A 26,119-nucleotide genomic window follows, 5' to 3' on the forward strand; every position below is an offset into this window, starting at 1 on the left:
CTGCAGATCCTTTGTGCAGAAATCCGGATGAAAAACCTGTCAGTCCCGAAGAAGGGTCCTGACCTGAAACATTGACTGCCTGCTTTCTCCACGGATGCTGGAGTTTTCCTCTTTTTAACCACTGAAAATGGTTCAACGAGACTAGATACTCATTAATACCAGAACCAAAAGCTTCTTTTCGAGCTATTGTTTGGAAGGTGGGCTGCCCAATGCCTGCCCACTTGTGCATTCTTGCTGTGGTCCTCTTCTTCTTACTCCTCTGTCATGTTTTGCATGCCCTCAACTCATTCTCTCTTAAGTCACGCTGCAATTCAAAGGGAATGCCTACAAAAGTACCCATATCTGGGAGCAAAAGATCTGGGCAAGAGCCTAGAAGTCTGCACAAAACTTTTCAGCAATGGCCATCCTATAGATGTTAGCAACTTCAATGAACTTGAAAAAGTCTCAAACATTTGGAGAAACATAGCCACACCCAACTTATATCAAACAGCAATAAATGTTAAAAGTAGTTGATGATCCATCTAAATTGCCCTGATGAAGAGATGCTGCAGGGAGTTATCTATCCTTTCACCGTCTGAAATTAAGGTAGGACATTAGCTGCGGTGCTAACTTCCAAATGGCAGTGTTGGTTTTAAGTTAGTATTGAATGCCCATTGATGTCATGATCAGCCATGTTTGCATATTCCTAAGAAGCATTAGGTAGTCATGCTTCAAATAAACATGTGTTCACCTGACACCAAATTTGAACAAATTCTGCACCTGCATATGAAGCTGAATTTTGTGGCTTAATACTCTTTGCTTTTGTCCCAGTAGCAGCATGGAATGGCTCATATGAACAGTTAAAATGGTGACATTTCTAACAATGGCTTTCTTCATCGCTATTGCATTGAAGCATCAACCGAGAATACGAACTAACGTACAGATGTAGAACATGAAACTATAACTTCCTGTTTCAGCCACTAATCTAAATGGATTATATTTTTAATAATGAAGAGTACTACTAATTTGCAATACCAAAGGAAAAAAACACATTTCCTTAGACCTGGTTTTAGATTCATGAACACCTGGATTTATCTGACAATCTTTATATTAAAACATGATCCCTTAGTGGTTAGATAGGTCTACATATAAACATAGACTGGTGAGCAATGGAAAATACAAAGGAGGCAGAGGAAGAGTGTGGTCCAGAAACTTTTATGTTTAATCAGATCCAATTGTTTGCTTGGCAAGTGCATGCCCCCTTCCTTATGGTTTAATTGTACATTTGCGCGAAGTTAGATGATCTTAGAAAAGGTGAGAATAGGACAGTGAGCAGGTACCTTCCACACTTCTTGGACTAGAAAGGTGGAAAACAAAAACACATAAATCCCATTCCAAAGTATTGTATATTGACTCCCACTGGAAAGAATGCACATATGGTCATTGGGTGGGTACAGGATGTGCTCAAATTTGGACAGACTGCCAACACTCACTTTCTAAACTCTGACACAAAGGGAAACGTTTTATTTCTAGTGCTGATGACATTCTAGTCTTCTTGCAACTCCACTGAGCAAGAGCCAACCGACCCAATAGCAGAAAAGATTTTATTTTAATTCAGTATTTCTGAAATATCGTCATGCACTTTTGAACAATATGCCAGTTGCGCTTTTCTCCCCCAAGTATTTTCCTACTATTGGCTGGAAGGTGACCATAACTGCAACAAAGTTAAGACCTCTTTAAATGGAACAAGCTGCTGCCTCCTCATTCATGGTTTATGGGACTTATGCCAAATAACATGACCAAATAATTCTATGGATCATGATGGTTCCTGTGTTACTGAGATCTATGAAATAGCTTCTATGGCAAGTAACCTAGCAGCAGAAATTTAAAGGCATCTTGCTCTATTACTTGGACATGGATGAGAAATTATATACAACTATCCTTCTGATGTCAATGCAAGAACATTCAGAATCTCAAAAAATCTGTTTTTTAACTGACCATCACTGTAGTCCTTGCGGTGGTTTGAAAATGGAAACTGTCGTGGGTACGTTCCACCTTTTCCTGCTCTTTCATAAGAGTGTTTAGCTTGATCTGAAAGAGAAAACCAAATTAAAATGAGCAATTACTGGGTAGCTTAAGAATCATGAAGAACCAGATAATGAAATCTACCTACAATAGTGGCATGCAAGATTTCTTAACATTTAATTTGGTTTATTTTAATACGATTATTGCTGCCACATGTCCATCTATTCCTGCAGCTAGTCTTACGTCCTATTGAAATATATCATTATCCTCCTCACCTGTCATTACACTTCCACACTTTGTGCTATCTACAATTTTGAACGTCCCCTGTACACCTGAATCCAAGCAATAAATGTCAGAAAAAACAATGGACCTTTCCCTCATCCCTGGATAACATCAGTTTCTATTTTGTTCCAGTCCAAAAGACAACCATTCACCACAACTGTCTAACAGCTAAAGCAGAATGCTGTCACTACCCTTTTTGCTTCACGGATTCAACTTCGCTAGGAGGCCTGTTATTTAAGCCTTTATTAAACGTCTTATGAAACCTCACATATCATTTACTATTTTGGCCTTATTAACCATCTGTGTTATCTCATCAAATGAGTTAAAACATGACATACCTTCTAAAATATGTGCTGGCTTCCATTAATTAGTCCAAGGCCCTGCAAAGTTAAACTGACTGATTTGTATTTGCTGTTTTTTTTCTTTATTCCTTTATCCAATAACTATGTGACATCTAAAACCTTTCAGTCCTTTTGACCCCACCTTAAAGATAACCAGAAAATTATGTTTTCTACGTCTGCTTTTTTCATCCATTAGCAACCTAGAATGAAACATGCATCACCAATAGGCCTGGTGACTTATCTATTTTAAGTATTGTCAGTCTGTCTAATATCTCCCCTGTACTTTGAGCCTGTCCAGGTTGACGAGGTTCTCTTTTATTTGATCAAGGCAGCAGGATCTTTCTTGGTGAATACACGCATACTCCTTTAATACCTCAGCATGCCGTCTGCAACCATGAGCACACCTTCCTTTTTACTTCTAATATCCTCACCCAAACTCTTATTAATTATTTATATGCCTATAGAAGACTTTTGAGCTCCCATTCATATTACCTGCAGGTCTAGCCGCATATTCTCCCTTTGCATCTATTTCCTTTTTCAGTTCCCTCTCAGTTTTCTACATTCAACTTCTCATTTATACTAACAACCTTAACATCTGTCACATACATACTATTTCTGCTTTATCTTAAGCTCCATTTCCTTCATCATACAGGGAGCTCTGGCTTTGCTTGTCCTACCATTTCCGCTAGAATGAATGCATAAACTGCTTTAAAACCACCACTGCTTTTCCTTGCACAATCTCAGTTTTGCCTGGCAATCTTTGATCAATTCACTTGGACCAGGTTCATCTACTGGTTGTGACCTTCCTCTAACTTTCACTCTGGCTTGCTGCTAATCCTTTTCCATAACTCATCTACAACTTATAATGCTTCCAGGACAAGAATCTATTGATCAAGAAAGTTCTTCTGAATGCAATTGAGAAATTCTACTCCTGTGCTCTTAATATCCAAGTCAATATTGGGATAACATATGTTCCCATTATTATCACTCTTTGGTTTGTACATCTCTCTGTGATTTTCCTACAAATATGCTCATCTACATTTTTTACACTGAATGATGGTCCATAGAATCAGTGGTGTGATAGGACCTATGTTAGCTCTAACCGAACAAATTCTGTCCTTGATCTTTTTAGGATACCCTCTCTCTCTGGTGCTGCAATATTCTCCTTAAGCAATACTGCCATCACCTTCCTTTCTTTTCCTTAATAGTTTTCCTGAACCAGTCAGGCACAGGCAATAGCACTAAATGTTCTATATATCAAATCAGCACATTGTAGCCTGCACCCCAAAATTTACTCCATGAATGGAATGAACTGTGTCTGTACAACATACTGGAACTAGTATATACCGCTAGCAAAAGGAGGTGAATTTCTAGCCAAAGCATCAGGAATATTCAGATACATAATGTTTTTATACCAAATACTGGCCTGTTTGAGTCAGATCTTTATTGTCAGAACATCATTATGCATCAGTTATTTGTGCCTCTGGCTCACTTACCTTATTCATCACGCTCTGTAGGTTTGCAACATACACCGCAAAGGTCTACTAGATCCTCTTATATTTCCACTTGGTCTGTTTCCATACAAATGCTCACTTCTCTCCCTAGCATTTGTTCACATTGCTTTCCTATTTTAATGCCATATCCAATTCCAATCCCACTGCCAAATTAGTTTAAACCCTTCCCAATGCATTAGCAAACCTCCCAGTAATGATACTGGGCTTGGCTGTATTGAGATGCAAGCCAGCTGGCTCATGACATATTCATTTGTACTACTTTCCCTTTTCTATAATCACTAAAACAAAGTAGTGGTGTTAATCAAGAGATTAGATGAGCTTCTGCTTTTTAATCTCTCTGAATTGGTCCCTGGATGCCTCTGGATCACTAGTCACAACAAAACATGAGATTGGGACTGGTGGTCCCTCTATTGTTGGTGTGAGGGTATTGGTGTGAAGGTACTGTGTGATATGGCAGGAGGGGGTGGGAGGGGGAATGAGCCAGTGGACAGTGTGTAAAAGATAAAGAGTAGTGAATGGAGGAAGAGCAGTGGTATGGTGTATATGGGATGGCGGCTAGTATATGGGGGGGTGGGGGATGGAGGTCAACATCTGGTATGTGGGGAATAGAGCGTGATGGGTCCATGGGTCTGGAGTTTGGTATGGCATGTGGATGGTCTATAAGGAAATGGTGTGGTGACAATGTGGGATAGGGAGGAGGTGAAGGGTGGTGTGCAGGTTTGGGGTTGTAGTGTGTTGTGTGCAGGATAGGGATGGGGAAATGAGGGGAGAAGGTAGCGGGTGATAGATTGTGGATGTGTGGTGTTTTCTGTTGACGTATTTGAGGGATGGCTGTTGATGCGAGAATGCTGCATTGTGTGGAGAATGGGGAAGTTGTGGTGTGTGTGGACTGAGGAGTGGTATGTGCCCAGGACGGATGCTGGTGTAGGAGTCATATGTTTTATGGTTTGTGGAGAGAGGGTAGTAGAAAGTGGTATGTATGTAAGTGCACAGTGTGTGTGAACGTATGTGTTTGTAGGCAAGGGTGGGTGTGTGTGAGAGCAGGTTTGTGTTTGTGTTACAGGGGAGTAGGAAAGCAACTTCTAGGTAACATGTAGCAGGAGCTGTTATCGAAATCCAGGAAACATAAAAGTGAAAAGATCTTTAATTATAGAACCATAGAACACAAAACAGGCCCTTCGGCCCACCATGTTGTGCCATCCATCAAACCACCCTCACACTATCTAAACCTTTCCTCCCACATATCCCTCTATCTCACATTCCTCCATGTGCCTATCCAACAAATTCTTGAACCTGTCCAATGTATCTGCCTCCACCACCACCCCAGGTAGTGCATTCCATGCACCAACCACTCTCTGGGTGAAAAACCTTCCCCTGACATCTCCCCTGAACCTCCCACCCATAACCTTAAAGCCATGCCCTCTCGTCTTGAGCATTGGTGCCCTGGAAAGGAGGCGCTGGCTGTCTACTCTATCTATTCCTCTCAATATTTTATATACCTCTATCATGTCTCCCCAGGAGAGCAAAATAAGGTGTGATAAATCAGAAAGATGCAGTCCATCTGAAGAAATAGGATTTTTCAGAAAAATCTTGGAAGTCTCAGACTTGAAAAGCTCCAGTGTATCGCTCGCCTCCAAGCAGCTAGGCTCCTGTGGTGAATACCTGATGTCAAGGCAGCCAGATAGACAAGACTGACAAGAAGATTTCAAAGTAATACTATCAGCTGTTATGTGTTTCTTTCCTACAGAGCAGCAACTGCTCCAAAAGTACCTAACATTTATACACACTCATAAAGAATCAGCATAGCAGCCAGAAAATGACTTCCATTGCCCATCTCTAACGATTCTCAAAAGCTGCTAGTGCACACTTCGAAGCATCATAGGCAATCAAGAATTTAAAAGTATCTGTGGGTTGGAATCATGTGGTAGCAACACTATCTAGAGGAAGGAAATTCCCTTTCCCTGATGAAAGTCAGTAGTTAAACTGCCGTTCCATTTTTGTTAACACCAATCCAGCAGCTTTCATTTTTTTTCTGCTGCTATCTCACAAATTACTACATTTACTGAATTCAGTTTCACAACTTTCCACTGTGAAGTTAGAACCAGGATTGATAATTTTTGTTTTATTTATTTCAAAAATATATTTTGTTCGTAATAACATATACAATCAATACACATCTTTCTCTACATTCATTGTACCATCAAATCAATACATTCTCCTACAATGCACCAATTTCACTCATGCTTCCATCTTGGACAGTACGCTCACGAAGTGTCTGAGACACTTTTACACAGGACCCACGCCCTCAGTGTCAAGTGGCGGCAGGACCCTAGAGCATGGTCCTACCCCACAGAGCAAATCTAGTGGCTGCACTGAGCTTCAGTGCAAACTCCTGCACCCTGGAATATGCCAATCGGCAGCATTTGGTTGTACACAGCTCCTTAAATTGGAAGACCAACATGTTTTGGGCTAGGTATCAAACAAATAATTCATGATTTACTGCTGAAAGGAAGTGCGTTTATAAACCTCTCACCAAATCTATTGACTAAATGCGTGTTCTGGTTCCATACTCTTCATTCCAATGATGCCTTTTCTGACCCCTTCCAACCACTGCCACAGGAGATCTAATGACACACACTTAAAAATCTTCATTGCAGCATGTCAACATACCCATACAAGCCAAATATTTTATCTTGGCTTCTCCGGATCTGCAGTTTGAAATCTACAAGCTCTGGCCTCCAGTTAGCAGTATTCAACCACAAATACTTGATTTGCACGGGAAACATGGGGGCAAGTGGAATTAAAGGGCAATAATCAGTTCAACAATATACATGTTCTCTGAGCCCAAGTTTTTAGTGAGATAAGGGATTGAGAGATCTATTAATAACTAGAAAATGTTTCTGAGCACAGCGTGCAAGAAACAAGAAAACAACTGGGAATGGGTTGCACAGTGGCACAGAAAATAGAGTTGCTATCTCACAGCTTCAGCAACTCAGGTTCAATCCTGACCTGCAGTGCTGTCTGTGTTGAGTTTGCAGGTTGTGCCAGTGACTGTGTGGGTTTTCTCCTGATCCTCCGGTTTCTTCCCATATCACAAAGATGGGCAGGTTGGGAGATTAACTGGCCACAGCAAACTGCCCATGGAGTGTAGGTGAGTAGCAGAATCTGGAAGGCAGTTCATGGGAACATGGGGAGAATAAAATAGGATTAGTTTTGTGTAAGATTCGTGTAAATGGGTCAAAGGGACTCTTTCCATAGTGTCTGATGGTACAATCTACCAGAGAAAGTAGTTGAGGCAGGTACAATAGCAACATTTAAAAGACATTTGGATAAGTACGTGAATAGGAAAGGTTTAGAGGGATATGGGCCAAACGCAGGCAAATGGGACTAGCTTAGGTGGGCACCTTAGTCAGCATGGATGAATTGGGTGGAAGGGCCTATTTCCATTCTGTATAACTCTACGTCTCCATTTCTATGTCTAGTCAATGTGGAAGGACATTTGAAAGCTCTGTGTATGTGCACAATGGAGAGGCAGTAACACAAACCAGGGCTTCTTTCCCAAGACAATCTAAGTTAAGATACAATCTGGGGAAGGAAATACTTTCTCATGGATTAATATCTGTTGGACATGGTCACTTTACACAGCCCATTTGTGAAAAGGCAGGAAAGATAGCATGAATAGGATTAGGGATGCCATGATCCATCGTCTATTCCATTCTCTCTCAATTTCCTCTGGTTCTCAGTTAAAACCATGACTTTGACAAGATACTGAATAAAACAAAAATAACATTTCTTACAGAATGGTTTGAGTTGCAAATCTCACATCATGACAGCATTCTTTGATGCTGCTGGCCACAGAACTTAGCTTTAACAGCCAGCACACCTAGATGTGGGGTCGCACCAGTTGACAAAGGCATTCAGGGCAGAGCTGGTCATTTGTGACAGGTCCAGTGCGACCTTGCTGAACCAAACCAATTAGCTAGGATCTGGCTTCTCATCAGAAGACTATGCCCAGGAGAAATTGTGAACATACAAGAATGTAATTCAGCACAGATCATTCACACATTTAAAAGGAGGAACATTTATATGGACAACATAATACCTTATTAAAATGTCATTAAAGCGAAGTCCAGTAATACAGCAGTAGGCAATATATTTACAATTATCTTAGTTACAACAGCAAATTACAACAGCTTTTGGCTTTTATATATGCTTGCTAATTGAACCATGTTGCAGTTATTGCCAAAATATGGATTGTCTGGGAGGGAGCTCATGATCTGCATCATGCAGAGAAAAGCATACAAGGTCCACTAATATAAAGATTAAGATACATCTGTTCAGATTCATGAATCTTGGAAGCATCTGTGGGATTTTCCAGCTGGCTAAAATGTTTAGATATCAAAATTAACAGCTGGTCTGTAAACGGCCAAAGAACTCAACTGTTCTTCTGTCAAATGTTTAAGCTGCATAGATTGTGAGGTTTGTACATCCATAGAGTTATACAACACAGAAACAGGCCTTCAGTCCAGCTTGTCAATGCCAACCAATGGTTATGCCATTTGTCTGCATTTGGCCATATCCCTCTTTCCTATCCATGTACCTGTCCAAATGCCTTTTAATGTTGTAATTGTACCTGCCTCTACCGCCTTCTCTGGCAACTCGTTCCATATACCCACCGTCCTCAGTGTGAAAAATTTGTTCCTCAGATCTCCTTTTAATCTTTTCCCTTTCACTTTAAACCTTGCCCTCCAGTCTTAGACTCCCCTAACTTGAGAAAAAGTCTGAGACTATCTACCCTATCTATGCCCTTCATAATTTTATAAATCTCTGTACAGTTCCTACTTAGCTTTTTTCGATCCAGGGAAAACATTCCTAGCTTATCCAATCTCTCCTTATATCTCAAGCCCTTCAGTCCAGGCAATATTCTTGTGAATCTTTTCTGCACCCCCTTTAGATTAAACAAATCCTTCCGATAGCATAGCAACCAGAACTACACACAATACTCCAGGTGCAGCCTAACTATTGAGTTCTGAAAGTGTAACACCATGTCTCAACTCCTCTACTCAATGCTTTGGCTGAAGAAGGCAAGCATACTATATGTCTTCTTGAACACTCTACCTACGTCGCCACTTTTAGGGAACAATGTACTTGTACCCCAAGGTCTTGCTGTTCAATAACACTCCTCAGGGCCCTAATATACACTGTGTATGTCTTGGATTATGGGTAAATGTTCTCATGTATTGGCTCTTCTGATTACTTACCATTAATAATATGTACAGGTAGCAGTCCACACAAACTTGAAACCAGTTTGTAAACGATGTGATCCTACTTACGCAAGATTAGACAAAGCCGGATGATGTAATAGAAGATAAAAATTCCAAACCTTCTGAATAATCCCGACAGCACTGATTTGTTTTCTCAATTCAAGATTATGTATCAAAGAAAAAAATATTTGGCAGCAATGAACTTGCAAATAGGGATGTTTCCTTCTACTGCTGTTTGGACTACGATGCCAGCAGAGTGAAGGCTCAGAACTTTTTTCCCACGTTTGAGATGCTGTGCCATGGTAAGTGGTTGTGATTTTATTCATCAGAACACCTACTGTTGTAAGGACCTGATTTGTATACAGAAAATCCCAAGTTGATTTAATATTGGGTGATTACATGCTGTCCTCAGTATGTTGACAGAACTAAACCTGTTGCAATTGTTATCCCTCCTTCATCCCAGCAAACATGGCAAGTCCTTGCTGGGATATGGGTTCTCAGACTCTAAAACCTCTCTCATATGTTACTCAGCAATTTTCTGGAGTGATTCAAATTGGTTGAAATCTAGGCCCTAATACAGTGTGATCTCAGGATGAAGTCAAAGTGAATGTTCCACACTGCACTTCTGGCTGAAGATAGTTGCAAATCCATCAGCATGTCTGCACTGATGTTCTGGTTTCTGTCACCATTGAGGACAAAGATGTTCACTGAGACTCCTCAATCCTTTAGTTGTCCAAGACAAACTAAGCCTCGACTTTTTAGCAATCTTCCATTCAGATTTAGTCCCATTATTCTAGCTCCACTCTTCTTGTTTTCTCTCAGTTGACACCCAATACATAATTTTCTATAACCATGCAATAATATCACATGCAAATGAAGGAGGTCCTTCAATTGATCTGACAATTTTTTTGACACAAATATATGGTTCCATTAGCTATACATCTTTGTTTGACACCAGAATTTTTGCCACACCCAACATACCTGCAGATCACCTGCTGATCATTTGCTTTCTAACGTTAATCCTGAACTTTCCATTCACAGTTCACAACATGTACAGGTGATTCGTATGAAATTCCTACCTTTAAAGTTGAAGCATTCATCAGGATAACTCCTTGCAAGTCCAGACTGGCTGAAAGATGGACTATAATTTGAGAAAATAAAGAACAAACAAAGATTTTAAAAACCAGTAGATGACTTAAGTACTTCAAATTCTTAAGTACTTCTATAAATAGATCTAAATGATTTTTGTATTTGATTATTTAGAACCTTTAGTAAAAATTTCTCTGGTTACCGTGTGTATGGGTAATAATCTCTTTTGTGGCACCTTATCAATGCCCTAATGAAAGTCCAAATGCACAACAAAAAACTGGTTTGTCATTCTCTACATCACAATCTCAGTAAGTTTCAACAGATTTACGAAACATGATTTTCCTTTCATAAACCCCTGTTTGACTCAGTCCAATCCTATTATTAGTTTTCAAGAGCCCTATCACTACTTACTCAATAAATCATTCTAGCATTTTCCCTGCTTTTGATGTCAAGCCAACTGGTCTATACTTACCTGTCTCCTCTCTTAAATAGTGCATACATTCTCTAACTTCTAGTCCATAGTAACTATTCATCAATCTATGTAATTTTGGAAGATGACAACCAGCACATCCACTCTTTCCATGGCCAGTTCCTGTGGAATTTAAGGATGTAGGCCATCATGCCCTGCGAATTTATCGCCTTTCAGTTACATTACTCTCTCCAGTACCAGTTAATTACATAATTTCTTTGTGATCCTCATTCACTCTAGACCTCTATTCCTCCAGTATTTTCAGGAGACTTTCTCTATCTTCTTCTGTGAAAGTAGACACAAAATATTTAATTTCTCTGTTCATTTCTTATTCCTTAGTATAATTTCTCCCGTCTCAGTTTGTAAGGGAATCACATTAACTTAAGCTAAGCTTTTCCTTTTGACGCTTCTAGAAAAACACCTACAATCTGTTTTTATATTTCACACTAGCCTATTCCTGAATTCTAACTTCCCTTTCCTTATCATTGCCCTCACTTTCCTTGCAGAATCCTTAAATTACACAATCCTCCAGGCTTATGCCTTTTTTTTTGCCAATGTTACAAATCTATTTCCAACTTCTCATGTCGGTTTCTTCAACGATACCTCAATCAACATACATTTATACGAATCCATCCCTCATAAGTAGTTTGCAGTATCTTTTAAGTGAAGCTAGAAACTAAATGAACAGAAAACGGGGAAAAAGTTTAAACTTAGAGAAAGGCTGCTCAAGGATGACATCAGATGGTATTTCTCCACAAAGAGGCAGAAATTTTTTAATTCTCATCTAATGAAGTCTTGACAGCTTCCCTCAGAAAGCTGTCAAGACTTCATTAGATGAGAATTTAAAAATTGAGTGACTTTTATTAAACAATGGTGTTATTAAGTGTTACAGGTTCATGGGTAGTAGACAAAGTTATGATTCTTGTCACTCATGATGTAATTGAAAGGCAGGCAGGATTAATGTTTTGAATAGCCCATTTCTGTTCTCATGTTACAGAAAGAAATGTTTGAAACGTAAAGCATTCCATAATTCTGAGATCTTATGAAAGATGGAATTTTGTTAGAAGTTAAAATGAGTAAAATTCAGCAATTGCATTGACTGCAAAAATCAATAAGACAAAAAATTTTGATGGTCAAAAATAATTATTTGAGAAGGAACTGATACAGTTAATCTTGCCTTCTGGAAATGCTTCCAATTTTGACCAACCATCAAGATAATTACATGAAAGGTGACAAATAAAATGTTTTCACTCTAAGAAATATAAGATGAAGAAAGCCTTTCAAACTATTTGAACTCATCATTGCAGAATACTAAACAATTATCTTTTTAACTAAACAAAATCTTAGTGTAGTGTTTTATTCAAAGGCTGTGAGGCATCCCGCAAATACTGTGCTGGGAGTTCCTTCAACAGAAGGTGTACAGCAGTTCAAGAAGAGGAGTCACTACCATATTCTCAAGGGTAATTAGGAATGGGCAATAAATGCTGGCCTTGACAGCAACACTCAAATCCTGAAAAATGAATAAATGAAAAGGTAAAAAATAAGATAACATCATTAACGGAATAACTAAAGTCTGCATCCCCTCTTACCATGCCACAGATCAAGAGGGAATAGAAAGTGAAAGCAAAGATAGTCACTTAATAAGATTTGTAAAAAATGAATACAAATCCACAACAATGAGTATCTACCTGTCTATCGATCTGTCCAGAGACTGACAACTTCCAGAAAGTGATGCTTCAGCACTGCTGAAGGGGTCCAACATCTGCAATCAGAAACAACAGTAAACTTTCAGAAATAGCTAGCTTTGATATCAGATTAAACAAATACAGACAGGAACAAATGTACAATAAGGTCAACTGAAAAAGTTTTGACCTTGCAGAGAAACCATTGAAACAAAAGAATAACATTGCAATCTGAAGATCTATATCTTTGTAGAACACAATGAGATAGAAGATCATCCATCAATTCACTGATTTCAAAGCAGCAGGATTTCAGAAGCAGGATACAAAAGCACATAAATTACTATATTGTGCTCTTAGCCTGAGACCCAGGATTAATTTCTTTCTCACTAACTTTCATTTACTGCTCTTTGAACCCATGCACTAGCAAACTACTTTAGTAACTAAAGAAAAGTTTTATTTCTTATTATCTAGAAAGATGAAGGTCAGTTCTCCATGGAGATTGATGTATGGGATAATATATATGAACACAGGTTATTCATTTACTGTTGAACAACAATGCTTATTTTGATTAATCAACTCTGCAGGTATATTTCACAATCAGTTCATTTTTTGAGATAGATGTAATTACTAATTGGAATAAATTGATTAGTTGTCAAACCCTGCCGTGTGATGAATATTAGGCATACAGTGAGAACATTACTGAGACTCTGGGAATTTCTGAGTAAACTCTGCATCTGGGATCCAATATGTTCTCTCACATCTTTTGTGTCTTATGTAGAAAAGACACATGACACATTGATTTATGCCTTCAGGCAACATACCAATCATTTAAGACCCTGATGTGAGGAAAGCAGGAAAACAAGTTCCATTGTGTTTAAAAAATGTTGTTAAATAATTCATGGTTATTCCCTACATTTCAATTATAATTATGGTGTGTTATAACAATTTGTGTCTTATATTTAACTCAAAAATTAAGCCTTATATTGATCTCAATATAGGGCTGCATACAACTAGCAGCTGATAATTCTGAAAATGTTTAAGCACCAATGGGGTGGTGGGAGTCATTAAAGTGATGTGAGTGGGACCTTGAGGAGAGAAATAATTTGCTCAGGGAGGACCTTTTTAAATCTGAGAAAACTCAATAGCTTAAAAAATGCACTAATTTCCCCGAAAATGAGCTATGTCAGAGGATTAAATCATTAAATTCTCGACCCAAAACGTCAATGGTGTTGACCTAAAGCACTCCCAAATGTTGCTTGATCCACTGAGTTCCTCCAGCAGGTTTATTTTGCTCCAGATTCCAGCATCTGCAGTCTCTTGGGTGCCAGATTAAATCAGTAGTTGCACATCTGATGTAGAAAATGGTAATTTGGGAAAGCATATTTCATGACTGGATATGTCTGGGTAGAGTTTTGGACAGGTGTGATTTGACCAGAAATCATCACAATTTCATCTTATTCCAGAAGATTTCATATGAATACCAGGAAAATAAACAGTTTTGTGCTCCTGAATTACTGAGTTTGTGTTTCCAGTGCTTGGGACTTTGACAAGTTCTGATCATAAAGTATTGTTCAGAACAGATGTATACAGGAACTCTTTGGATTTGCCTGATCATAAAAAGCACTAATTATGTGTAAGTAGCCGTTGTTATTGTGGCTGAATGATTGTGGCCTGAAGGATCTCAATTACATAAATTCCCAGGTTGGTGCACTGGGTAACAACCAGCACACTCATTTAAATAGATCATCGTTTTGACACTATTTAATTGTCAGGTTTGCTTCTAAGGAAGCAAGTTTATCCCTGAGAAACTGGAGAACTACTTGATAGATAAATTCAAATTCTCCAATGCAATATTAGAGGAGTGAGATACTAAATCATGGCCTCAATTCCACTCTCAGACCGATGACAAAATCCTAATGTTCTGTGTGAAAAAGAACAAGGAATATTTTGTCCTTTAATTGACATCACTAACACAGATTCACTCGTCATTATCACATTGTTATTTCTGGATCCTTGCTGTTGCCAAATTACCTGTTGCATTTCTTAGTGTTAAAACAGTGATCATGCTTTAAGAACACTTAACTGGTCACATAAGAGCTTTAGGAGATTGAGGTCATTGAAGTCTCCATCTAAGTGTCAGTATGTTATTATGGATGTCATTTAAATCTTTAAAACTGCTGCCAACCATGCTCGAAACAATATAAAGCTGTTTAAAGTTTTCTGGAGTACCTTTGCTTCAAGATCAGTATCAGCTTGCCTCAGTTGATAACACTATTGCCTCCGAGTCAGAGACCTGCAACCCAAAGCCCCTGGATTTCAGCTCAGAATATAGCCCAACACTTCAGTGCAATACTGGATGATTACTAAAATATTATAGATACTGTTGCTCAGATGACATTGTTAATTCAGCTTTGTTCAATGAGAAATTAAAGCTCCCACTGCATATTCAAAAATTGGGTAATTCTCACACTGCTCTGGTAGCTCAGCTGTCTAAAACACCATGATAAAAAGATCAGTACATTTACTGTGTCATTTGATAGCTTTTGGCATTTATAAACTGGTAAGTTTATTTGCCACAAAACAGTATTACCTGCACCTATTCCTACATTATGTTATTATCCCATCCATCAGTTTAGTTTCTCCTTTAAGGAAGTCAATAAGGTTCATCAAATATGGAGCTCCCTTTCATTTTGTTATGTTTCCCATTTTGCGTTATATTTCCAGCTTCCAATGCTCTATATAAATCTGTTATGCTTCTGGAGAAACCAAGGTCAGGTAATGGAACTCTAACATTTAATTATGAGAGCTAACTCTAACTTCCCTTTCCCTGTGCTCTATCCTCAGATACCGCAGCCATATTTCCACCCCACAAACACCACTTTGCTCCTCCCATCCTGCTTTTTAAAGTCCAGCTCTTTGCACTTTACATCTCCCCCGAATCTCCCAATCTGTTGGCTTCCTGTCTGCCTATAATAGTTTCTGCTCTTGATCTCTGTGCTGTAAAGCATCAAGATCGCTTTCAGTTTGGCAAAAGCACTATTTGATCAGAGGCTTACTTCCTATCAGTACCAGAAAATAAATGGTAATTGGCAACTACTAACTCATCGACTCTGTTAGGCCTGTTTTTAGAAATCATGCACCCAAGGAGGAGTCTGTCTCTTCATTTCAGAAGCACAACCGTCATGAAATTCAACTAGTTCAATTAATAGCACTAAGCTAGGACTTTTGTGTACTTTGGAGCTTTGGCAGAATAGACAGAATAAACCTTACATTTTGTTCCAATGTCTCTGGAATGAATTCTCCCTCGCTATTGATGCTGGTGTAAGATCCTTGACGTGCAAACTGCTGCTGACCATCAGGAACACTCCCAGGTGGAGGTGAACTACGACCTGTGTGCAGGGAACCTGCAGCAATTAGAAAAAATATTGACAAGCTCAATTACTTTTTTGCAAAACCCCTGCAACGTGAGCAAGAACCCAATAGAGATTGGTAGTGACATAGATGCTACTTGCCCAGTTTATATTACAGCATTGATATGGCTTGATGTGCAGCACATTCACCAGATTGATACCAGGGGTTAAAGGGTTAAATTATACGGAGTTATATAAATTTGACTTGCATTCCATTTAGCAAAGAAACTTAGGGGTGATTTAATTGTTAAAATTGATAGAAGGGTTCAACGGGATTGATAAGAGTGTCCATTTATTCTGATGCCAGAATCCCACAACTAAAATGAATAATCAATCTATAACACATAAACTGTAGAGTTTTGGCCAAATTGGTGGTCACCGTGAAGTATTTCTTTACACTGAGGAGATGAGACCTGCTGCAGATTGCCAGGAAGGATAGTTAAAAGTCAGGTCGCTGGAATCACTTAAATTAGCTGCAATCTGTATCAGTCGATGGTAGGTTTAATATTTATGTTTTCCTATCCTCAATGTATTTATTTACTTATTTTTTTTACTTCAGGATGTTGACATCACTTGCAAAAGCACTATTTACTGAGATGCCCTCATTCATTTTGTTCAAGACCTCTCAGAAAACAAATATTTTAAGTCAATAATTAGTCATCCTTCTAATGTTTTCTTCTTTTTGCTAGGCAACCTCTAAATGTCTGTGTGCTACAAATCCAAGAGATATTAGCAATTTCAATGGATCTCTATTCTAATTTTAAAAATACCCAAGAGAAACATGTCTTCTTCTTCGTCAGTAAAAGTGCTTTTTTAATATGAAGTTAAAATCCTCCTGCAAGTCTAGGGAATTAGAACTTCTCATAACAAGGTTTTCTGCTGGAGTCCAGCCTAGCTTTTAAGCTGCTAAAGGAAATCTGGGAAGCTCTGAGTCCTTCTCACATTGTGTGGATTTGATAAGTGATGAGCGGGTCGACAGTGCTACACTATCTGAAATAAGATTTGGAGCGGGAGATTTGAAAAGAGGTGAGTCTCTGTACTTGTGCGTTTCATCTTGCAGGAGTCTAAAAGAGGTGCATTTGCAAGTTGTTAATAGTTGATGGCTCATTGGCTGGTTAACAGCAGCCAATAAAAAGTTAGGGCCAAGTAGAGCAACCATTTTGAGAGGGGCTGCTGTCCAGTCAAAGTGCTGCTGGTTGTCTATAAGTGTGGGCTTTGGTGACTACCAGGCTTCAGTGAGGAGTACAAGCAACATGAGGTAAGATGAGGGTAGGTTCTTATTCTTTTTTTCTGTCTCTTTATTTTCCCTCAAAGGTTTTTAGTCATGGCAGGTAAGCTCAGACCTGTGTCATTCTCCTCCTGTGCAATGTGGGAACTTGTGGAGGCCGCCAGTGTCCCTGATGACTGTGTGCAAGAAGTGTCCAGCTGCAGCTCCTGACAGACTGCATGACAGCACTGGAGCTGCGCATGGATTCACTTTGGAGCATCTGTGATGCTGAGAATGTTGTGGAGAGTATGTTTAGTGAGTTGGTCACACTGCAGTTTAAAGGCCTAGGGAAAGATAGGGAATGGGTGACCAACAGGCAAAGCAGTAGCAGGAAGGTAGTGCAGGAGTCCCCTGCAGTCATCTCCCTCCAAAACAGATATACTGCTCTGGATACTGTTGGGGGAGATGGCTCATCAGGGGAAGGCAGCAGTAGTCAGGATCACGGCACTGTGAGTGGCTCTGCTGCACAGGAGGACAGGATAAAAAGTGGCAGAGCTATAGTGGTAGGGGATTCCATGGTAAGGGGAATAGACAGGAGTTTCTGTAGCTGCAAACGGAACTCCCGGTTGGTGTGGTGCCTCCCAGGTGCAAGGGTCAGGAATATCTCGGAGTGTCTATAGGGCATTCTGGAAGGGGAGGGTGAACAGCCAGTTGTCATGGTGCACGTAGGTACCAATGACAGAGGAAAAAAGCAGGATGAGATCCTACAAGCTGAATTCAGGGAGCCAGGAGGTAGATTAAAAAAAATAGGACCTCAAAGGTAATAATCTCAGGTTTACTACCTGTGCCATGTACCAGTCAGAGTAGGAATAGCAGCATAGTTAGAAATGAATATGTGGCTTCAGCAGTGGTGCAGAAGGGAGGGTTTTACATTCCTGGGGCATTGGAACTGGTTCTGGGGGAGGTGGGACCAGTACAAACTGTATGGTGTACACCTGGTCAGGACTGGGATCAAAGTCCCAGGGGGATTGTTTGCTAGTGCTGCTGGGGAGGGTTTAAACTAATGTGGCAGGGGGATGGCAATCCATGCAGAAAGACAGGGAAGCAAAGCAGAGACTAGAGCAAAAGTTAGAAAAGAGAAGACTAAGTATAGAAAAGTAAAACACAAGGGTTACGAGATTCGAATAGGACAATGAGTGTAAAGGCACTTTATCTGAATGCCTGCAGTACTTGAAACAAGGCCAGTGAACTTGTGGCACAAATCAGTACAAAGGGGTATGATTTAGTGGCCATTACAGAAACGTTGTTGCAGGGTGGAGATGAGTGGGAATTAAATATCCAAGGGTATCAGGTAATGTGGAAGGATAGGCAGGAAGGTAAGGGGGTGGGGTAGTGCTCTTAATTAAGAATGAGATCAGGGTTATAGAGAGGATATAAGATCTAGGGAGCAGAATGTTGAGTCCATCTGGGTAAAGATTAGGAATAGTAAAGGGCTGTGGTGGGGGGGGGGGGTGGTGGAAGTAGGGGTGAAATCACTGGTGGGAGTTGTCTATAGGCCACTGAATAATAACATTACAGTGGCACAGGCAATAAACCAAGAAATACTTGATGCATGTAAGAATGGAACGGCAGTTGTCATGGGGGACTTTCACTTCCGCATAGATTGGGCAAATCAAGTTAGTCGAGGCAGTCTTGAGGAGGACTTCATAGAATGCATCTGTGATAGCTTTCCTGTACAGCATGTTAGTGAACCTACAAGGGAAAATGCTATCTTGGATCTTGTCCTGTGCAATGAGACAGGTAAAATTAATGATCTTGTTGTTAGGGATCCTCTTAGAAAGAGTGATCACAGTATGATTGAATTTCTCATACAAATGGAGGGTGCAATAGTTCTATCTAAAACCAGTGTATTATGCCTAAACAAGGGAGACTACAATGGGATGAGGGAGGAGTTAGCTAGTGTAGACTGGAAACACATGTTATATGGTGGAACAGTTGAGGACCAGTGGAAGACTTTCAAAGACATTTTTCACAGTGCTCAACAAAAGTATATTCCAGTTAAAAGCAAGGACAGTAAGGGTGGGGAGAGCCAGCCTTGGATAACTACGGAAGTAAAAGGCATTAAGTTAAAAGTTCATGCATACAAAGTCGCCAAAAGTAGTGGGAAACTGGAAGATTGGGAAAACTTTAAAAAGCAATAAAGAACCACTAAGCAAGCAGTAAAGAAAGGGAAGATAGGTTATAAAAGTAAACTGGCACAAAATATAAAAACAGATGGTAAAGGATTTTTAAATTATATAAAGTGGAAAAGGGTGGCTAAAGTGAACATAGGCCCCTTGGAAGATAAAAAGGGAGAATTACTATTGGGTAATGTGGAAATGGCTGAGCCCTTGAACTATTCTGTGTCAGTCTTCACAGTGGAGGACATGTCTAACATGCCAAAGAGAGATGTTATGGATGCGAATGGGAGGTGAGGACCTTGATACAATCGCTGTCACTGAAGAGGTTGTGATCAGCAAACTAGTGAGTAGACAAGTTCCCTGGTCCTGATGGGATGCATCCCTGGGTACTGAAAGAAATGGCAGAAGTTGTAGTAGAGGCGTTTGTGATAATTTACCAAAATTCTCTGGATGCTGGGCAGGTCCCAGTGGATTGGAAGACAGTGAGTGTCATGCCACTGTTTTAAAAAAACTATGTAGGCAAAAGGCAGGTAGCTATAGGCCAATTAGCTTAATGTCTGTAGTCGGGAAAATGCTTGAAGCTATAATTAAGGAAGAAATAGTGAGACATCAGGACAGAAGTGGTTCCATCATGCAGACGCAACACTGATTCAGGAAGGGTAGGTCCTATTTGACAAAATTATTGGAGTTCTTTGAGGACATTATGAGTGCAGTGGATAGAGGCAGACAGGTAGATGTTGTATACTTGGATTTCCAGAAGACGTTTGATAAGGTGCCGCATAAAAGCCTTGTCCATAAGATAAGGATGCATGGAGTTGGGGAGGTAATGTATTAAAAATGGTTAGAGGATTGGTTAACCAATAGAAGGCAGAGAGTTGGGATAAATGGGTGTTTCTCTGGTTGGCAATCAGTGGTGAGCAGGGTGCTAGAGGGGTCAGTGCTGGGCCTGCAACTGTTCACAATACACATTAATGATTTGGAAGAGGGGACTTAGTGTAGCATATCTAAGTTTGTTGATGACACTAAATTCAGTGGAAAAGGAAATTGTGCAGAGGATGCTGAGAGTCGGCAGAGAGATATAGATAGATTAAGTGAGTGGGCAAGGGTCTGGTAGATGGAGTACAATGTTGGTAAAATGGTTTCTGTCAAGGGTTAAACAACACTGCACTCAGCAAAAGGCATGCATTTCAATATCAAGACTGCTAACTGACTGACGTACCCAAACCTTTGTGGGAACTATTAAAGGAAGTTAGCCTAAGCTATCAACATTGAAGGAAGTTCATGATTAACAAAAAAGGACTGGAGTCAGTATTCTGATAACAACAATCTCCCTCTGACTGCAGACATAAACATACATCTTAAATGCTAAATTAGTTCATTTAAAATTGGCTCTAATATAAAATAAGCTACTATTAAAAATAGTAAATTCCAAAGCTTCCCCATCATCTCCCTGAGTAGGTAATATTGTTAGACTCCTCAAAAATTCATCAGTCTGATATGTTAACTATGTTTCTCTCCCATGGATGATGTACAAGATGCTAAATATTTCCAGAATTTACTGTTCCTGTTTCTGAAAGCAGACATAGTAGTCAACCTGGTACCTAGTATTTTGCATCAGTGAAAATGGGTATGAATTCCTATGTTTGAATTCTCAGATTTCTAACATTCAACAGAGATGAGAATAAAACTAAGGCATAACCACAACCCATAAATCATAAATGATTTGCAACTATAACTTTCAATTAAATCTTCCTTTCAATGTCCCAAGAAGTTAACTTAATTCACTTCTGCAATTTTGGATTGGATTTTGTGAATAGACTCAGGAGTAAGATGACTATCTGCACTCTCAGTCAAGGGGACAAATTGGGCAAAGGACAAGGCAGTGGCGATCAGCCACATGAAAAAATTGACTCATCGTTGGAGTAAACTTCGATAGGACTGTAAATGCTCATTATTCCTGTGGTTGTTGTCCATTCCACAACTACCCGGACTCTGACATCATTGCCAAAAACTCTACTTGATTTTCCTCTCCCTATCTCATGGCTTTTAAAGCCAATTGCAGCAACTTGTATCACTGTCATTCTGGCTGAAATCTAGAAGTGGCTGGGAACAATATTTGACCCTCAATTATTCACTGGATAAACACAGCAAACAGAATGAACTTCTAAAAATAGTGGTTGCTAGGTATTTTGAGTAACAAGAACATAAAGGTTGTCTCACCTGTTGACAGTTTCCGATGGCGCTCACTCCCTTTATATAATGATCCCAACAAGTCTCCCATAGACTTGGATATCCTAATCTCTGGCAACTTCTCTGCAGTTTTACAATTCACCTGCCAGCATTACACAGATGAAATAAAGTTTTTTTTATCAGACTTGATAAACTAACAATAGCATACCAATGTTGATAGTCCAAAAAAAAATTCTCGTTTTTAACAGGTGTTTTTAGACATCAAGATTTTGCTGCTACAACATTCCACTTTTGCGGATTTTAAGAGCAATGCAACAAGGTTTGCAGGATTACATTATTACAAATCTGTTTACAACATAATATTATTAAAAATTGGCTCATTTCAACAGTTCCTTAATTAATTGTAATTCTTGTAGTTCTTTTTTGTATGTTCTTCCAAGATGTGAGAAGGCTGCATTCACCTGCTAACTGCCTCACTGCCCTTGAGGTGAAGGTGGCTCTTCTTGAGCCAGTGCAATCCTACTGGTGAAGGTTCTCCTATTGGGAATTTCTGGGATTTTGATTCAGGGACAATGAAGGAATTCAATACATTTCCAAAGTCATGATGGTGTGCAACCAGGAAAGGAAAATGCAAGTGATTTCATCCCTAGGGACCAACTTCTTTTGTCTTTCAAGGTGGTAGAATTTGTGCTTTAGCAGGGGCTGTCAATGAAAACTTGGCAAGTTGCTGAAGTGCGTTTTTTTTAGATGGCTTTTGTGCATTAGTGCTGGATGAAATGAATGTTTATGGTGATGTATAGAGTGCTGGTCAAAAGGGCTGTCTTATCCTGAATGGTGCCTAGCTTCGTGAGTGTTGTTGATGCTACACTCTTCCAGGCGAATGAACATCACATTCCTGACATGCCTTGTAGATAGTAGGTCCTGGGGATCAAGACAAGCTGCAAAACATCCAGTCCCTGACCTGTTCTGACCAATGATGAATTCCAGAATGTTAAAGAGAAAAATCATTGCTGCTAATGCAATCAAACACCAGTGGAAGGTGGTTATATTTTCTCTTGCTAGGAATGGTTATTGTTGGTAGATCTGCATGATAATGTTAGTTGTCATTTATCTACCAATGCTGTCCAAGCTTTGCTGCATACAGGCTTGGAATACATCATTTTCTAATGGAATTGAACATTGTACCATCAATGGCAAACATTCCTATCTGCAACCTCATAATGAAGAGAAGTTCATTTCTAAAGCAGTTGAAGATGGTTGGGCTAACAGCTAGAAGTAAGCTGTTAGAAATGGATAAACTCCTTAAATGGCATGATGCTGGGTTCCTTCCAGCACTCAATGCACATTCAGTCTTGAAAAAGCCTCAGTTGCATCATAAATCTCCAGAATGGTTGCACTGATGTTAATTCTGTATTGCACACTGACAGATGGCTTCACCTACCTATACTGCATTGTTCTAGCTGACATTTACTGTGCAAGTTCAAACACCCTCAACTGCGTAACACAGAGCATGGCTTATCCCACCAATGTGCACAAGCATTTTGTACCATTAAGGCTTCCTGCAGTGTCTTTAAAAAAAAGGCTGCTAATCATGGCATCTAATTATTTTTATTCAATATTTGTTTTGAATATTTGTCTAATCCATTGTTGCTGATTGTACTATAAGTGGCAAACTGAATGGAACAAGAGTGTGCCAGACTGAAACAGATGCTCCAGCAGCAGGAGTAACATAGTTAATAACACTGGTTGGGAGGAATTTCTGGGTGTGGCATTGTGACGGAGCTGGATGAGGAAGACCATGGTCAGTTACTGAATTTTGCATCCAGGCCATGCTATCTTTTTGCAGATACCATCGGGTGGGACACCCAGAAGCCTGAAGTTCCACACCACCAGGTTCAAGAATGGTTACTTCCCTTCAACCATTTGGTTCTTCAAAAAAACCACCAAAACCCTAATCACTGGAGTTTAGCAACACTATGACCACTTTGCACTAAAATGGTCTTTGTTTTTGTTCTAATTGTGCTTTCTTGTAAGAATTGTTTATAATTTGTTTTTCTTGTGAATGCTGTTTATATGATGCTATGTGCCTGTGATGCTGCTGCAAGTAAGTTTTTCAATGCATAGATGTACTTGTGCATATGACAATAAACTTAACTTTGACTTATCTTAACTGTGAGACAGCTGCATTATCAAGTTATATGTAGCCTGTAATGCAGGGTACTGAAGTGTTAATAAAATTATTGTGGAATAATTATTTCAGAAGACTGGTAAAGAATAGTTATTGGACTTAACAGAATAATGGAGGTGGATCAGCCAAAATAAAAAAATGTACTGCTGTAATGCAGGATGCTGGTTCAGAGGAATTACTGAGTTGAACAGTGATGGAAAGCAGGATTATCAACTAAAATGGGAGAGATTGCTCAGTTTAATAAATATTCTAAGAGTAATTTTTTAACCTTGCAAATCATGCATTGGAACAGGACAACGTTCCTACAGTGATCTTGCCAACTGCAAGCTGATCACCTCTTTTAGATAAAAGAATTCAATTAAGTCAAACCTATAAGCCAGTTTTTACTCAAGAAAAATAACTGGTAAAAATATTGTACAAGGTTAACTCACGTGGATGCTCTTTCGAGGCAGGACCAAAATCCTCAAGGTCTTCAGACTAGAATTTAGGTCCAAGTGCTCAATGGCTTTGTCCAATTCATTCTGGCATCGTAATGGAGTCTGAAGCTGTTCAATAATTTATAAACACAGACATATAAAGTTCAGAAGACGTGCAAATTAATCTATAACTTAGAACAGTGCAGGCTTGATTTCCAGAACATTTTACTCAGTTAGTTGTTTCTTCCATAAACTGGAACTCCACCTAGATTCCTATTATTTGCAATTTGCTCACTTATCACTCTGCATCCCCATGCATTGATTCGATAATCCTTAATTTCATTCATTAATCATTCACTCATGCTCCTTTACTTGCTTGTAATTTTTGCTCTTATCCTTCACGATGGTTTTATTCTCTCCTTCACTTCCATGCTAATACTTCTCTCTTTCTCTCATTGGATAGTGTCGCTGGGTGCTTGATGGTTGGCGCAGTTACACTGAGCTGAGAGGCCTGTTTCCGTGCCATTTTGCTTTTCTTTCTTACCTCTGCTACTGTTGTTTTCATTCCCTCTCATTTCTATTTCACTGGAACTGTCATACAAAAAAATTACATGGCAATGTGGCAGAGACAAGGGAGTTGATTGGGTCCCTAAATTATATATTATGGGAATGGAATAATCACTGCCTAATTGGCAAGTTCTACAATTATACCAACATCCCTGACAATTTGTGAGAAGGCTGCACTAGTGAATGAACATATAACATGCAGAAAGCTAATAACTTACAAATAAAGCATGCAGAGCATTCAAGAAGCATACCTCATTGTTAATAAGGTGTAACTCCATTTGCTGCCCAAAGGCATCCTTGACCTTTTGAAGGATGTCTTTTAACTTTACTGGTCTGGAGAACTGCATGACCCTTTAAAAAAAAATTTGCCAATTACATAAATTATTACAATCCCCAGTAATCTCTTAATAAAGAAGCAGGAAGCTCACATATTTTGAGGAATCTAAAACACTTTTAAGGCCCTTCAATGTTCTGCTTCCCTTTTCCTGCTGGTTTCTGAAACAATCTGGTCGAGCAGACATTCTTACTAATATGATCAAATGTTTAATGTTCTGGTCAAGACATTTTTTTTTCCTTTATACAGGAATTTCCCTGTTTCTTAAATCTATTAATATACATGTTCTACAGGAAGGGCATAATTACAAATTTACCAATAATACATACTCTCTCTATGACTCTCTAAAAGCTAAGGAGAGTGGGTGAGCCAAACCCAGCCTTATTGACCTATCACATACAGACCTTTTTTTATTCCAAAATAAACTTTATTCATCATAAAAAACAAACTATATACAATAAAACAGTGCAAACCTTTACATTCATGTACAGATCCATCATTAGTGTTACCTTTTTGTATAAAAAAAACACAGCACCAATGCCACTCGTGTGGCTCCCTGGGGGGCTACCCAATCCCGTATCTACAATATTTACGGGGCTTTCTCACCTGACCCTGCCCCTCCCTCTCCAGTGGCAGATGAACCCTAAACTGCAGTTCTTCCCCACCGAGGCCTTGCGTTGGCTGCACCCAGCTTCAGTGCGTCCCTCAGCACATATTCCTGCAGCCTGGAATGTGCCAGTCAGCAGCATTCCCTTATGGACATCTCGCAGTGCTGGGAGACCAACAAGTTTCGGGCAGACCAAAGGGCTTCTTTCACCGAGTTGATGACCTTCCAGCAGCAGTTGATATTTGTCTGTGTGTCCCCCTGGGAACAGCCCCTAGATCAGAGAATCCTCTGTTATGCAGCTGCTGGGGATGAACTGTGACAAGGACTCTTGCATCTTTCGCCACACCCTCCTCGCAAACCCACAGCCCGCAAAGA

At 39.5% G+C, this 26,119-nt stretch overlaps 1 protein-coding gene across 1 annotated transcript in view; it reads right to left on the reverse strand.

Moving 5' to 3' along the window:
* The window catches only part of LOC127574450 (mitogen-activated protein kinase kinase kinase 3-like), a 95,264-nt gene that overhangs the window by 15,877 nt on the left and 53,268 nt on the right, over positions 1-26,119 (reverse strand). Inside the window, 7 exon segments of the mRNA XM_052023466.1 lie at positions 1,978-2,070; positions 10,485-10,546; positions 12,652-12,725; positions 15,916-16,049; positions 21,663-21,774; positions 24,252-24,365; positions 25,055-25,154. Of these exon segments, the coding sequence (XP_051879426.1) occupies positions 1,978-2,070; positions 10,485-10,546; positions 12,652-12,725; positions 15,916-16,049; positions 21,663-21,774; positions 24,252-24,365; positions 25,055-25,154 (689 nt within the window).

Source organism: Pristis pectinata, chromosome 9 (genome assembly GCF_009764475.1).
Source record: "Pristis pectinata isolate sPriPec2 chromosome 9, sPriPec2.1.pri, whole genome shotgun sequence".
In the NCBI taxonomy this organism is placed as follows: Eukaryota; Metazoa; Chordata; class Chondrichthyes; order Rhinopristiformes; family Pristidae; genus Pristis; species Pristis pectinata.